The sequence below is a fragment of the Onychomys torridus genome, chromosome 8 (assembly GCF_903995425.1).
Source record: "Onychomys torridus chromosome 8, mOncTor1.1, whole genome shotgun sequence".
NCBI classification, from domain to species: domain Eukaryota; kingdom Metazoa; phylum Chordata; class Mammalia; order Rodentia; family Cricetidae; genus Onychomys; species Onychomys torridus.
Window position 1 is genome coordinate 15,500,712 of NC_050450.1, and position 15,414 is coordinate 15,516,125.

A 15,414-nucleotide genomic window follows, 5' to 3' on the forward strand; every position below is an offset into this window, starting at 1 on the left:
GTTCAGTTAGAACCCCATTCTTTTTTTATGGTTGTGTAGTTACTCTAGGAGTTGGGTAAGCCACACTGTGTCTGCCCAATCACCAGTTGATGACAGGCTGTTTCTACATTGTGACCACTGTGGACAATGCTATCATGTATCTGCTTAGCCTCTGCCATCCAGTCTCCTGGGGCTCTTTCTCCATGTTTTGGGTTAAATTTAGCTATGCAACTGTTTGATGAAAAGCATCTGGCTTAAGCCCCACCAAGGATGGAATGAGAGTGAGAGGCTCGGTTTCCCTTCCCTTCCTGGTCCCATCATCACCCACTCCCCTGGCCCTCACATCCTGCCCCTGCTGGCAGTGCAGTGCTCTGGGAGTCACTTGATCCACCTCTGTGAGCTCTTCCCTGTAAATACTCTCAGCACCTGTTTCTTCCTGTCACTAAGCTGTCCTCTGCCCCCAACTACCTGATAGACAAAATCCAGCCTGCCCAGTCTCCAGAACCCTCCTGGTGTCTCAGGGAAGCAGCATACATTTCCATTATTCTCACTAAGAAGTTACTCAAAGAATGGTCAATGGGCCAGGTGTGGTAGTGCACAAATCTAATTCCAACTACTCAGAAAGCAGAGGCAGAAGGGCGGTAAGCTCAGCAGTTAGGCCCTGTCTCAAACAATGGTGGTATATACCATTAATCCTAAGCAGGAGGATCTCTGTGAGTTCAAGGTTAACCTGGTCTACATAGTGAGTTGTAGGCCAGCCAGAGATACACACTTGACCCTGTCTAAAAAAACAAACAAAAAGAAAAAAAAAAACTCAACCCAAACCAAAAAACCTTGTAAACTCTGTGAACATACTAAAACCAGGGACACCTTAGAATGAGTAAGTGATGGCATGTGAATCACAGCACAATTAAGTTAAAACCAAGACTGAACAGAACATGTTACACACTTAGAGATAGGGTCAGGAAAAGTAGCCCCAGCCTAGGCCTGTTCACGGGGGACAAGGACAGTGCCCTCTGCCTCAAAAGTAGACCTTAGCCAGGACTCCCACAGGCTCATGACAGCTGCTTCTGGTCTGTGCCCTAGAACCCTGAGCCAGTGACTCACTGGCCAGAGGCACATCTCTAAGCAGAACACAGAGCTTCCTTCTTCCTCCAGATCAAGCTAAACCAGCATGGAGCACACGACAGAAAGGCCTGTCTCTCTTCATCAGAAAAGCTGTCTCTCATGGAGTGTAGTGGAACAGAAGCTGGACACTTGTCTCCACCTCAGCCCACTTGCATTTTTAGCCCTATCACACTGAACTTCAGTTTTGTGTTTCCAAATAAGGTTGCCACACCAGTTACACTGCCTTCTACAATGAAAGGCATGGAGACCCTCTCAGCAGCCCAGCACAGGACACTGCTGCCAAGGCCGTGGATGCTAGTGCTGTTTATAAGACAGGAAAAACATTTCTTCCTAATTGTTATCAACATAACCTAGGGTGGGGTGGGGGCATTAAGCACCTTTAATCCCAGCACTCTAGGGACAAAGGCAAATGGATCTCTACGGCTTTGGGGCCAGCCTGATCTACAGAGATCCTATCTCAAAACAAGCTAGCAACACAGGGAATTCCCCACTACAAATATGGAGAGAAAGGAATCAAAACACTACAAAAAACTTTCAGGAACAAGAACACCCCCAGCTTCATACAGTTGAATGCTTGGTCCCATTAGTGAAACTCTCTGGGAAGGATTAGGAGGTGAGGCTTGTTGGAGGAGGTATGCCATGGAGCAGTGGGCTTTGAAGTTAAAAAAAAAAACCCACCACTGGGCCACGGTGGCGGGAGGCAGAGCCAGGTGGATCTCTGTGAGTTCGAGGCCAGCCTGGTCTACAGAGTGAGTTTCAGGACAGGCTCCAAAACTATAGAGAAATCTGTCTCGGGGAAAAAAAAAAAGAAAGAAAGAAAAAAAGAAAGAAAAATATGAGTAATGGTCTTGGAAAGAGCTTACTATAAAGTTAAAAAAAAAAAAAAGTTGCATTAGTGCCTGTCAGTGGTAGTGCACACCTCTAATCCCAGCACTTGGGAGCCAGAAGCAGGCAGATCTCTGAGTTCTAGACCAGCCTGGTCTACAGAGTACATTCCAAGACAGCCAGGATTACACAGAGAAATCCTGTCTTGAAAAAACAAAAAAAAAAAAAAAAAAAAAAGTTGCATTTTCATCACAGTGCAGGAATGAAGCCACACTCAGGACTGCTACTTGCTTGTAGGAAGACACAGAGCCTGGGATTTAACTCCGTTTCTGAAGGGAAACACACAGCACAGTTCTCATCCATGAAACACACTCTGCTTTAGAGCAAGAAGCACGCTCTTGCTTTCTAGAGTCTCTAATACAGCAGGAAACGTGAGTGTGCTCAGAACAAAAGAACTGTGTTTCCTACACACACGGTTTTCACTGTGAACAAGCCTCAACTTGAGCCTCAGTTTCTCATCTCTAGAGGAACAGAATCCAGTCAGTGCAAGGCTGAACACAATGTCTGGGCAACATGTTTAACTCAACACAATTCCTTCTGTGTTGAGGCTATGGAGTCAAGGAAGACTTGTGGGCAGGAAGGAGTTGCTGTGGTCCTTTGGAAGGAAGATACAGGCAATAGACAGGGGTAGCAGCAGGTAGTCATGCAGGGCAGTTACAGCACCAGGCTGGGCAGGGGCACCGTGGAACAGCAAGATGGAGACATTTACCCAGAGCAGAACTCCCCAAAAACTGGGACTTAAAGTAAGTGGCCTTCCTGGGTCAGTGCCTTGCTCTGTGATAAGGTCTCTTGTGAGCCTGCACCCTGCAGAAGAGCCACTCCAGAGTGATCCTGTTGACAATGATGCTGGCTACATGCTGCCCTTACAAGGTTAGGTGAGCTAGCTAGGAAAAGCAGAGCCCTGCACCCACCCTAGGCTGAAAGCTGACAGGGCACCAAGCCTGAGTGCACTGGGGTCCTTTACACTCTGAGTAGCCTCCAAGCATTCTATGCTGTTCTCAGCTGCACTCTGCATTCTGGAATGAGCCAGCTGTGCTGGGTGAACTTGGCACAGAAAACAATAGTCTGGGGAAGTGTTCAGTGACTCTGGTCACTTCACATATCACTGCTCTCTCATACTCCCACTCCTGAAATCTGTACACAGCCATGCATCAACACATCCACATAGTAGCCTTGGACCAAGGGAGTGACAATGGACAAAGGCAGGCTTCCACCACCAGAGGGAGCTTAAGGAAGCTGCGTGTTTTTATTTTCACACCTGTGCATAGGTGTTTGACCTGCATGTATGTCTGTGCACCAGCTGAATGCCTGGTCTCCAAGGAGCCTTAAGGAAGAATTAGAATTAGACTGTTTTGAGCCTTCATGTGGATTCTAGGGATCCGAACTCAGGTCCTCTCCAAGAGTAACCAGTACCACTGTGCCATCTCTCTAGCCTGGTCTTTTTTGTTGTTGTTGTTGTTGTTGTTTTTGTTTGTTTTGTTTTTTCCAGACATGGTTTCTCTGTAGCTTTGGAGCCTGTCCTGGACTATCTCTGTAGACCAGGCCTGGCAGCCTGTTTTTTTGGGTTTTTTTTCCCTTTTCTTTTTTTTTTTTTTTCTCCCTCAGAGCTGAGGAATGAACCCTGGGCCTTATGCTTGCTAGGCAAGCGTTCTACCACTGAGCTAAATCCCCAACCCCTTATTTTTATATCATTATTATTATTTTGTGCAACAGGTATAGCTTTCCTGGAACTCACTCTGTAGACCAGGATGGCCTTGAACTCACAGAGATCCACCTGCCTCTGCCTCCAGAGTGCTGGGACTAAAGGTGTGAGCCACTAGTACCCAGCTGTGTTATTTTATTTTACTTATTTATTTTGGTTTTTCGAGACAGGGTTTCTTTGTGTAGTTTTGGTACCTGTCCTGGATCTTGCTCTGTAGACCAGGCTCGCCTCAAACTCACAGAGATCTGCCTGGCTCTGTCTGCGATTAAAGGTGTGTGCCACTGCCATCCAGCCAGCTGTCTTATTTTTAACACAGAACAAGAGAAACCCTCATAGGGAAAGAGGCTGGTGGGATAGGAAGGAGCCCAGGCAGCTGCCATCAGCATGAGTCACGCCCAAGTTCTTATATTTGGAGACCAGTGAGAGACAGCCTTGGGGTTTCACACAGGGCTCCCAGGCAAGGGTCTCTACAGATGGCTGCTGGGAAATAAGGGCAGAGAAGAAAGGCTTGGACAGAACTAAGAAGACACCACGGGTAGGGAAAGAGGGGGAGGGAAACCAGCAGAAAAGCTCCTCAAGCTGTAACCCACAAGAGGCCTGTGAAAAAGCCTGTGCTACGACGGGCAGAGCTGTGCCACCGTGTGACTCAGAACAAAGGAAAGGCAGTGAGGACGGCAGCTCAACTGTCAGGCTGTGGCTGTGCGGGGACAGTGACAGTGGGGGAGCCTCTATCTTTGCACTACAGCCTCCATGACTACCACACTTGTGGCCACTAAGCCTCACTCACACCTTACTCTTCAGTCCCTCTGCACGTATGACCCAAGACAAAGACCTGGCCATTCCCAGGCTGCCAGGACCAGGAGGAATCTCCTTGGGCCCCAGTATAATGTACCAGCCAGAAGACAGAGAAACCAGAGAAGGAACAAGAGAAAGTAGGGGCTCCCCCAGAGTTACCTCATCATCCTTCCACTCGGAGAAGTCAATCTTGAAAGAAGGCAGGGAGAACTGCTGGCTAACGCCCCTCTTGTAGTGGACGGTCTCAGACTGCAGAGAAGGGTTCTTACAGCTGTACCTGAGGACAGCGAGGCAGCCACCTGACTCCTGTGGAGCCATGGATCCCTGCACCCAGCCTCCCACCTCCTTCTGTTACTCATCTGATAGCCAGCTGAGCTGGCAGCCATTTGTTCTACAGGGATTGAGAGCCTCAGTCATTCCAGATGGGAACAGGAAGCAGCCCACTTGGCCAGGTGGCCCTTGCTCTTACAAGAGCCTCCCACTACCAGCTCTGCTCACCATGATGCTGCCCAGCCCTGCCAAGTAACCATTTCTTCTAGAACCTATGCCAGCCCAATACCTGTGCTATCCTCTGGATGGAAGAACATGCCTACAAGGAAGGTATTTAGAGCATTTACTTTTTCAGAATGATCATAGTGCAGAACTCCTGTCCCAATGCTTGCTCCTAGCTGCCTGCTTCTAGTCCCAGTCAGGCATTGCTCATGAAGAGTCAATGCACATGAATGCCCACACAGGGTGAGGCTTTCACTTCAATCACGTTCTGAAGCATGCTGCCACCCTCAGGAGTGTCGTGTTCACTGAAGCACTAAGCTGTTTTACTGCAGCTCTGCTCTAGCGACCCAGAGACCAGCTCTCTCTGCCTTGCTAGTCCCCACAGTGCTCCAGGGACCATTGTATTTAGCAGAAACTCATCTCATACCCCAGGCTGACCATCAGAAAACAAGAGCTGAGCCAGGGCCCCATTCATGAACACAAGCCATGACACTCACTATTCACACCCCTACCCTGTTTATTATCCCAGGGCTTCTCTGGGTATCTAGGACAAAGGCCACAATTGGAGCCTGGGAAGCAGGGTAGGGAGGTGGGGAGGTGGGTGGTGGGTGGGAAGGGATGTCTCTGCTGTCCTTACTGTCAGTGACAGTATGGGAGGGAACCCCACAGAGAGGCCAGTCTGGGTGTAGTAAAAAGGCCAGCCCAGGAGGGGAATCTCAGCAGCCTGGGCCTTCAGTCATAAGCTGTGGAACCCAGAACCACTCTATTTCAATTTTCTTGACAAGAAGTTAAGGAGCAAGAAATGAACAGGAGGACTGCCTGCCCTGCAACTCAAGACAGTATTCCTGCAGGCTGGGATTAGGTTCCCAGGACAGCCTTTAAAGCCTAGGTCCTGGAGCCTCCTGTTTCTGTCTTGGTGACTTGGTACTAGTATCATACAAACCAGCAGACTGGGAGGCAAACAGGCCTCATGCAGGTCTCAGAAAAGGTCTACCAGCATGCATCTCTGGGCAGCCATGTCTAGCTGGCCATCCTAGCTCATCTGGTGGCAGCAGGACCCTGTTATCATGTATCTCACAGGACACAACAGAGAATGGCTGATCTAGATGGGTTGGGGATGGAGCCCACTGGATCGTGGGCTTCACTTTCTCTGGAGCAGCTCCAAGGCACCTAGCCGGAGTCCAGGGCTCATCTGCTACGGCAGCTGTGCCCAAGGACAACTCAGAAACAGGAGCTCTTCTTCTCAGTTGTCCCCACACTGGAGGCCCAGGGGGGGCAGCACACCACCAGGGTCATACTGCCCCAGGCTGTAGCCGGTGAGTAGCTCGACCCAGGGCTTGTGCTGGCCACTCAGTTCACTCCCTGCTGGCAGTCAGTACACACACTGGAGTGAGTACTGTTAAGTAAGTAACTTAGTAAATGTAACTAAGTAACCCACTGTTTCGGCCACAGTGAAATCCTCAAAGAACCAACTGTGGAAAAGGCATTAGCTCCCTGCCTGCCATTAGCCACTCAGGAGGGAGTCTGCTGGTTGCCCAGGGCCAAGTCCTGAGTCCTAGAGGGAAACCTTTTCTCAACCAGCAGCTAGCTTAGAGCAGCTATTATGCCTCCTTCTGTATGGGGGCTGATTAAAGACAGCACCTGTGAGAGCTGAACTCCCCACCCCTCCCTCATTCCCAGACGAGGAAACTGAGGATCACATCAGCAGGCACAGAGCTGGGAAACACTCAAAGCCAGCATCCTCAGTCCTCCTCACCCAGTGCTAGACCTGAGCCTTTCCCAAGGCAGGAAGGACACAGACATGTTTCTGCTCATCTGTGAAGCCACCACTCAGGCCAGGGCTGGCTCTCCTGCTGAGGAAGCCCCTACCACGGTCATGCTGTGATTGCAGGCTGCAAACTCCTGGGTCTGTCAAGACTCATATTCTAAAGAAAATCTCCAAAAGTTCAAATTTGTAATTGTGACACAACAAAATACACATATTTGGTATCTGCCCAAACTCCTGACAGAGAGCTCACAATCTTTTCAAGGCTTCTGGGTGCAGGGTATCTCTCTATCCAAAGAAGGTGACTCTATGGAGGCTTCTGGAGGAGGTTGGTAACTAGAAAGACCAAGCCACCATCAGCAGCAAGGGATCTTTCAGTCCAAGGCCCTCTCCAGGAAGGGGGAAAGGCTGCAGAGTGAGCTAACAATGACACCCACAGGATACTGCAAAGCCTGCACAAAGCCCAGAGTACTGCACTTAAGGACTCACACTGCCATGCCGTTCAAGAACTCCTCTACTGCCTGGCAATAAATGGTGATAGCCACACGGGCGTCAGCATCAAAGGTGAATTCCAGACTGTAGAGCACACGGGGCTTCTCACCGTCCTCTGTAAGGCTGTCTGCGTCGTCTTTGTACCTACCAAAAGTGGGCAGAAGATGGCAGGTCAGGAGTCATAGCCCCCAGGGACTGGCCTGCCCACACAGCTGGGGACATATGCAGCTGCTTTGCTAGCAAGGTAGGAGGCGGCCTGTTCCCTGTGATACAACAAGACCCATAATCTACAGTCTGCTCCCCTTCCTTCCTGCGTCCAGAAAAAAAGGGCCAAGTATTCTTGGTGTGGATGTCTTAGGTTTAAAGAAGTTTTGTATACTACTGACAAATGGACTGACTCATCCCAGGTGTAGCCGCTCCATGCACAGTGGGAAACTGAGTGTATTCCCTGGATTCCACATTTTACATGCAGCAGCACCTAGTAACCAGTGCTTTCCACACTCAGGCCAGTAATACCGAGTGCCAACTGCAAGGGGTGGGAGAACCCCTAGTTTGATGGATCAGGGTCCTGTTACAGCACCTGACAGCATGTGAGAACAGAGCCTGGACCCTTTCAATATCCCTGCCCCCTTCCCAAGCACTAACCAGAGCCTCTGCACCACACAGGGTCCCTAGAGAGCAGAACTAGGGGAGTTACCTCACAAGCCGGAGGGAATCTTTGCGGATGTTCACCAGGCTCCTCAGTGTCTTTACTGGCTCATGGGGGGCAGGGGTGACATAGGGAAACTAGGAGAGAAGTACAAGTGACGTAGATGACTCTCTAAGAAGCAACAGAGAACAGGAGACAGAAGTCAAGGGAGACCCCAACAGGTATGCCTGGGCTCTGGTCCCCATGTGAGGGGTTGAACTGATACTGGACACACTGCTCAGAAGACCCTGGCCATTTGGCCAGAGTGTGGGCAGGGACTGACCCTACACCAAGTGACTTGGTTAACAGCCAGTATCCTCAGCTCTATGCATGATGCTCAGAAGTGGCCAGTTAGGCTCTTAGGGCCTTCTCCTGTAGTAGGTTACAACTCACTGCTGCCCACAAAGACAATCAGTTTGTATAACACACCAACCAGCAAGTATTTGGGAAGACAACACATGTATATGTTTACATGCTTATAAATATGCCCTATATAAAAATACATATAACTGGTGACATGAAACTATGGCTGCATCTGTCTATGTCTTCTGCCAGCAACACTGTGTTGGACCTTGAAAGGAGAGATTAAGCTGGGTAAAGGCACATAGATTGTACATGTTCTCTACCACAACCCAAATGCATGCCCAACTCTCTCAGCATGAAGTAAAAATAGAAGAACTGGAGGCTGCAGAGACAGCTCAACAGTTAAGCACACTGGCTGCTCTTCCAGAAGATCTGGGTTCCATTCTCAGCACCCACATGGCAGCTCATAACCACCTGGAACTCCAGTTTCAGGGATATGATGCCTTTTTCTGGTGTCCATTGGTTCTGCATGCACACACCTCACATATATACACTCAGGCACACAGATATATACACACGAAATAAATAAATCTTTAAAAAAAATTAAAAAGATTCACAGAGGGCCTGCAAAAGTTAAGACTCTGGGAGTTGAGGCAACAAATGTGACAAAGAAAAAGTCCCAGGTAGGAGAGCACAACACTTCCCCATCCCCAGCCTATGGGATATACACTACAGATCAAGATTTTTGTGTCAGCTGCCTGCTCTGTGACTAATACACCTAGAAGCCCCTGGTCTGAAGGCCACTCATGAGGCCTGAAGCATGTTCCAGATGCAGTCATGTGGCATGTTGGAGAATGGAGCTCAGTGTTCCTTAGAGGGCCTCCTGTCTTGCCTATCATTTAAAAACTCTGCTCAGAGATTTCCTCCCTAGCCCTCGTTTCTCTCCACTGGACCCTCCTTCCTAGCACACTCAGAACTAGTCTTACTGACACTGCCCATCAGTGCAAATCTTCTGCCTCTTGGTGCGCCTTGCCCTGCACACTTTCTTTCTTGAATACTTCCCATAGGAAACCTCTGCTCTTTTTATCCTCACCTGACTTCACCCATCCTAAGACATTCCCACAACCCGTCCCAATGCCTTTCTTGCCCTAGGCTGAGCCTCCCTCGCTTCCTGAAGGCTTACTGAAAGGTCCATCTGAGCACCTTGATTCTATCTCATAGGAGGTGTGCTGTCTAGTTGATGTCAACTTGACAAAAGCTGGAGTCAGCAGAGAGGAGGAGCCTCAGTTGAGAACATGTCTTCATGAGACTGGACTGTAGGCAAGCCTGTAGCGTATTTTCTTAATTAGCAATAATGTGGGAGTGCCCAGCACATTGTAGGATGGATTCTATAAGAAAGCAGGCTGAGGGCTGGAGAGATGGCTCAGTGGTTAAGAACACCGACTGCTCTTCCAGAGGTCCTGAGTTCAATTCCCAGCAACCACATGGAGGCTCACAACCATCAGTAATGAGATCTGGTGCCCTCTTCTGGCCTGCAGGAACACATGCAGGCAGAATACTGTATACAAATAAATAAATCTAAAAAAACAAAAAAAGAAAGAAAGACAGCGGCTGAGTGATTGCAGCCCTCCTCCACAGCCTCTGCATGAGCTCCTGCCTCCAGGTTCTACTGTTTGAGTTCCTGCCATGGCTTTTCTCAATGGACTATAATTCAGGATATGTAAGCCAAATAAACTCTTTCCTCCCCAAATTGCTTTTGGCCATGGTGTTCCATCACAGCAACAGTAACCCTAACTAAAACAAGAAGCATACCATCTGGCATTAGAGCTACTTCTTCGGGATTCGGCATATACTGAAGACCTGCTGAGACAGGCAGCCTTGTGGACAGAGTAACTTCTGGATTCTTGGATTTTCTGTTCACAGCCAGACATTGTTGGATTAGCTGGACACAGCCTGTAAATCATTCCAACAAATCCCTTTCTACAGAGAGATTCATTCTAGACCTCCTGTCTCTCTAGGGACCCTAATAACCTCTCACCTATTTCACTGCCCCCCAACTGGCCTGCAGAGGCCCGTACCTTGCAGATTCACTGAAGGCTGGGAGCCTGCCTGGTGGAGGCCACTCCAGCTCCTCCCCTCCACTAGCACAACTCAGCTCAGCTACGGACTCTGTAGTAGGATCTTTTCCTCTCACTTTTTGTTTCTTCTCTGTCCCTCCTTTTTTCCCCCAGTATTTTCTTCTTTATGATCCTCACTACCTGAGAAATGGGGAAAGGGTCTGACTTCAGTCTTCAGTTCCTACTCGAGAGCCCTAGACATACACTAGCTGCCAAAGGACAGTGAAAGAATGGACAGATATGCTTAAATATGTGTTTCTTTGGCAATTTGTGGGATCATGGCTGTTTTCCACCATTCCACAGAATATGGCTGTTCTTTCTGCTCATACAAAAGGCCTAGAATGAAATCACTAACTTTGTGCGGCTTGGATGCATTAGCTCAATAATAGCTGTTCTGTCCCTCAGTGACCAAATCCTGACTGTCTCTCAGAGGCAGCCCAGGACACACTCCAAGTCACATGCTTACTTCCAGTTCTGCTCAGATGCTGGGTACTCTGTCCAATCTGGGGTAACCTGGTGCCTGCTCGTCCTCACAGCTATACAGAAGCAACTGAGACAGTCTTCCCACTACTCACCCCAGCCACAAGTGCCAGCCCTGCTGAGACCCACCTGGACTGGACGACTGCCCAGGAAGTTCAGATCCATGTTCTCTCCAAAGAGGTAACCTTCAGGATGGGGGGTGTCAAATTTCTCGCCTCCCATGAAAAAGTGTGAAGCAAAGTAGTTTCCTGCTTAAAAAAGGAAACATGTTTGTCCATAGAACACAGTGCTCAGCACAACTCTGTGGGAACAACCAAAAAGCCCCCAGGGCTCCATTCTAAGTGGCTCATGTTGTTCTGGTTCTGCCCTCCACCAGCCTTCTATAAACAACTGGCTCTATAACCTGCCTCTTCCTACTCACAGATAACAGCAGATTCTGGATTTGAACGTCACTGCCCGGGAGTCAGGTAAGCCATATCCTTAACTGCAAAGATGTGTTCAAGTTCTACCCAGAACCCTTGCTTGGGAACCCTTGGGTCTCTATTGGTATGGTCAGTCATGATGAAACCCCAGTGGACTAGGGAAACTCTACACCCAGGGATGACACACGTATCAAAGAGGGAGATCTGGACACAGATGTACAAGAGGGAAGAAAGTGGGTGGAGATACAAGCAGAGACTGGAGGGAAGCAGCTACCAGATCAGGGGTAGGATGGATCCTCCAGAAGCCAAGGGAGCAACAAGGAAGAATTCTCCTGAAGCCTTCACTGGGAGCACAGCCCAGCAAGATCTCGATTCCCGATTCCTGGCCTCCAGAATTGTGAGGGGACACATAGCAGTGGTTTTAAGTCACTGTTGACGGTCACTTGTCATAGTTTCTCCAGAAGTCCTTGTATAATTCTTGCCCTCATACTGCCTGTACTCTGCCTTCCAAATCTGAGCCCCATGAACCTAATACCAGTGATGATCAAAGTTTAAAATTTGATGTTGATCTGGATTCTTTCTCACAAGTACTGAAACTTTAAGTGGTTTCCACCTAGACCCCAGAGCACTTAACGCACTAAACTTATAGGCCAGGAGACATGGCACAGTGGTTAAGAACACTTGCTGCTCTTGAAGAGGAGCGGGTTTGGTTTCCAGCATCCACATGGTGCTCACAACCACCCCTTACTCCAGGTCTAGGAGATCCAATGCCCTTTTCTGGCCTCTGTGTAAACCAGGCATGGATGTAGTGCATATACATACATGCAGCCAAAATACTCATACACATAATATAAAATAAATATATCTTAAAAATAAAAAAATTAAAAACCCCTAAGCTTTCATTTCTCCTGAGGAAAAAGATGAAACTCTTCAGATGTTGAAAGAATTGGCACACATACTCCTGAAGAAAACCAGAAGCCAGGCCTCTCCCAAACATCCAGCCTGAGGCTGGCCCACCATACCCCAGTACTCTCTAGCACAGATGACCCAAGCAGAAGCCTAGGTGATCATGGACCCATGGATGTTAGGGCTGTTTAAACTAGATATCTCTCAACTTCATGAGTATCAGGAACTTCTGGGCCCCTAAATCCAAGAATTCTTCTTAAAAGTCCCAGTGGGGATTCTGGGCTCTCAGGCAGCCAGGACTACCCAATATGAGCCTGTGACTGTCCTGAGGATCACAATCAACCAGGACTACCCAACATGAGCCTGTGGCTTTCCTGAGGGTCACAATCAACCAGGACTACCCAACATGAGCCTGTGACTGTCCTGAGGGTCACAATCAACCAGGACTACCCAACATGATCCTGTGACTATCCTGAGGGTCACAATCAACCAGGACTACCCAACATGAGCCTGTGGCTTTCCTGAGGGTCACAATCAACCAGGACTACCCAACATGAGCCTGTGACTGTCCTGAGGGTCACAATCAACCAGGACTACCCAACATGAGCCTGTGACTGTCCTGAGGGTCACAATCAACCAGGACTACCCAACATGAGCCTGTGACTGTCCTGAGGGTCACAATCAACCAGGACTACTCAACATGAGCCTGTGACTGTCCTGAGGGTCACAACCCCAGCTACAGTAGGAACAGACAAGGCCATGAAGTATATCAGGGCCCAGGAGACATGGCTAGGCAGCTCTTGCCCAGAGGCCTTTAAGAAACCACCACATTGTGAAGCCACAGACCCCAAAACCTGGTATGGGAGCCAGCCTCCAAAATGGCTTCAAGGGTTCTCACCCCCAATAGAACCCCAAAGGAAACAGAAAAGGCTGAGCACATAACCAGGAGCTCTTGGGGAAGTGGTGGAGTACGCTTTCAAAGATTCCAGGCAAAGGCAGATGTTACACTTGAGCACATTCAGGCAGCTAGCCCATGGAAAGGTCCTATGGCAAGGAGTGGGGAACCCTGCTAATGACCCATATTAACCTGAAGGACATGTGCAAGCCAGCCATCAACTCCATGGCAGCCTGCAAGAGATCCAGGGCAGAACCACCTCCAGATGGTTCCCAGACTCCTGAGTATTCTTATAAGCTGTTAAACTCTTTTTGTTTTTTGAGACAGAATTTCTGAATGTACTCCTGGCTGTCCTGGAACTTGACCTATAGACCAGGCTGGACTCCAACTCAGAGACCTGCCTGTCTCCTGAGTATTGGGATTAAAAGCATATGTCATCACTGCCTGGCTTAAATTTTATTATTTTACTTATGTGTATGTGTATAAGTATATGCAGGTGTCTGTAGAAGCCAAGTATCAGATCCCCCTGGAACCACCAGACATGAGTGATAGGAATTAAACCTGGTCCTCAGGAAGAACAGTATATGCTCTTAACCACTGAGCCATCTCTACAGTCTAGCTGTTGAACTCTGAAGTTACTGTTACATTGGCAGAGAAGACTGGTTCTTCCCATATAGAGACTCCTAAGAAATGTCTGTGGTCACTAACCTGATCAAGGCCACCAGTATCTTCTACCTTCCGGGCTCTACACTACCACTAACCCACGAAGCCTTCCCCATATCCTAGCACCTCCAATGGTTTTTAACCGCCACACCAGTGCCAGTCCCGCTCTTCTCTATAACACTCATAGCCCCTCTCATACCTCAAGACCTTTGTATGTACAGTTCCCTTTGCTTATGGAGTTCTTCCCCATGAGCTCTGCCTTCATCCACACCCTTCAAACTGTAGCCTCCACCACCCACCTGCCCCTTGCTGTACTTCCTTCAACAATGTCTGCAGTCCAAATGGACCCTATATTGGAGGCTCCAAAGGCTTATAAAGTTCTAGGTTTCCATTAACTTCATAAAGTAGGAAGGTACACAGTTTAGTTTATTTATACTCTGTCACTGTCCTACAAATAACATTAACTTGTAAAACAAAAATTCCAAATGATCTGAGATATGGGAAAATATGTCTGTCACAGCAGTGATTATAATATCCCAGAATGCCAGGCAGTGGCAATGCACGTCTTTAATCCCAACTCTCAGGAGGCAGGGGCAGGTAGATCTCTGAGTTCAAGGCCAGCCTGGCCTACAAAGTAAGTTCCAGGACAGCCAGGTTTTGAAACCCTGTCTCGAAAAATCCCAAAAGTATATAACAACTATTAATAATAATAATGATGATGATGATGATGATGATGTTGTTATTATTATTATTATTGTTGTTGTTGATGATGTTGTTGTTGTTATTACTATCCCAGAATGACCCAAGTTCTATCTAGAGTGAGATAATGGTGATGACCATATAACTGAATACACTAGAAACCACCAACTAAACTTAGGAACTTGGTATGTGGTAATGTCCCAATAAAACCATTAAGAAGACAGTAACTAGCAATTAGATGCTATCTGTTGGGCTGCCGAGGGAGCTCAGCAGGAACCTGCCTAGCACGCTCAAGAACAGAGGTTTATCTCCTCATCTTCTGCACCAACACACACCCACCACACAAAACTGAGGACACGACTGCTTTGTGGTGTTGTTAACAAAAACGTTTTTTTAGTGTAGATATGAAAGAGAGAACAGTCAGAGGCATCAGGAAGACTCTGGAGCAGAGAGAGAAAGTGGACTGAATATCTGAATATGAGCAACAGACTGGACCTGGCCATGAGAGGAGGAGCAGAACAGAGAGAAAGGGACTGTGAGAGAGCAGAAGGAAACTAAGAGTGAGCACAGCCAAAACAGCAGAATTATAAGGAGAGTGAGTACCTGGAGGAGGGGAGCCAATGAGCTGGGGGAGCTGAGGGGAGGGGAGGGGGTGAGAAGAGCTTGGATGCTAGCTTGGACTCTGAAATGTGTAAGAGGTACTTGAGACACTGAGGGAGCCTGGAGGCCAGCATGTGCTTTGGTATGCTCATAGTCACAGATAGCCATTTGTCCCACCTGCCTTTTGGAATTTAGGGAAATGGGAGTTTCCTTTGGACTGACACTGGGAAGATGCCACCAAGCCTGATGACTGAGCTCTATTCTAAGTCTCAGATGGTAGAAGGAGAGTCCTTTGACTGCCATCATCGCATATGCACACACCCACAAGTGAATTAATAAAATGTAAAGAAAATTTTTTAAAAGGAGAATGAAAAGGCAAAGCATGTGCTAGAGTCCCATCCAG

General features: G+C 48.3%; 1 protein-coding gene across 8 annotated transcripts in view; it reads right to left on the minus strand.

The window, feature by feature from the left end:
- The window catches only part of Mgrn1 (mahogunin ring finger 1), a 52,002-nt gene that overhangs the window by 21,143 nt on the left and 15,445 nt on the right, over nt 1-15,414 (minus strand). For 4 of the 8 annotated variants that reach the window (XM_036195152.1, XM_036195150.1, XM_036195156.1 and 1 more), the window contains exons 2-5: nt 10,956-11,074; nt 7,936-8,024; nt 7,236-7,382; nt 4,649-4,766 (exon numbers count right to left, since the gene is read on the minus strand). In XM_036195152.1, the coding sequence (XP_036051045.1) occupies nt 4,649-4,766; nt 7,236-7,382; nt 7,936-8,024; nt 10,956-11,074 (473 nt within the window). Of the gene's footprint in view, nt 1-4,648; nt 4,767-7,235; nt 7,383-7,935; nt 8,025-10,955; nt 11,078-15,414 lie in introns of all 8 variants that reach the window. The other 4 variants (XM_036195151.1, XM_036195149.1, XM_036195155.1 and 1 more) reach the window with 1 other exon arrangement.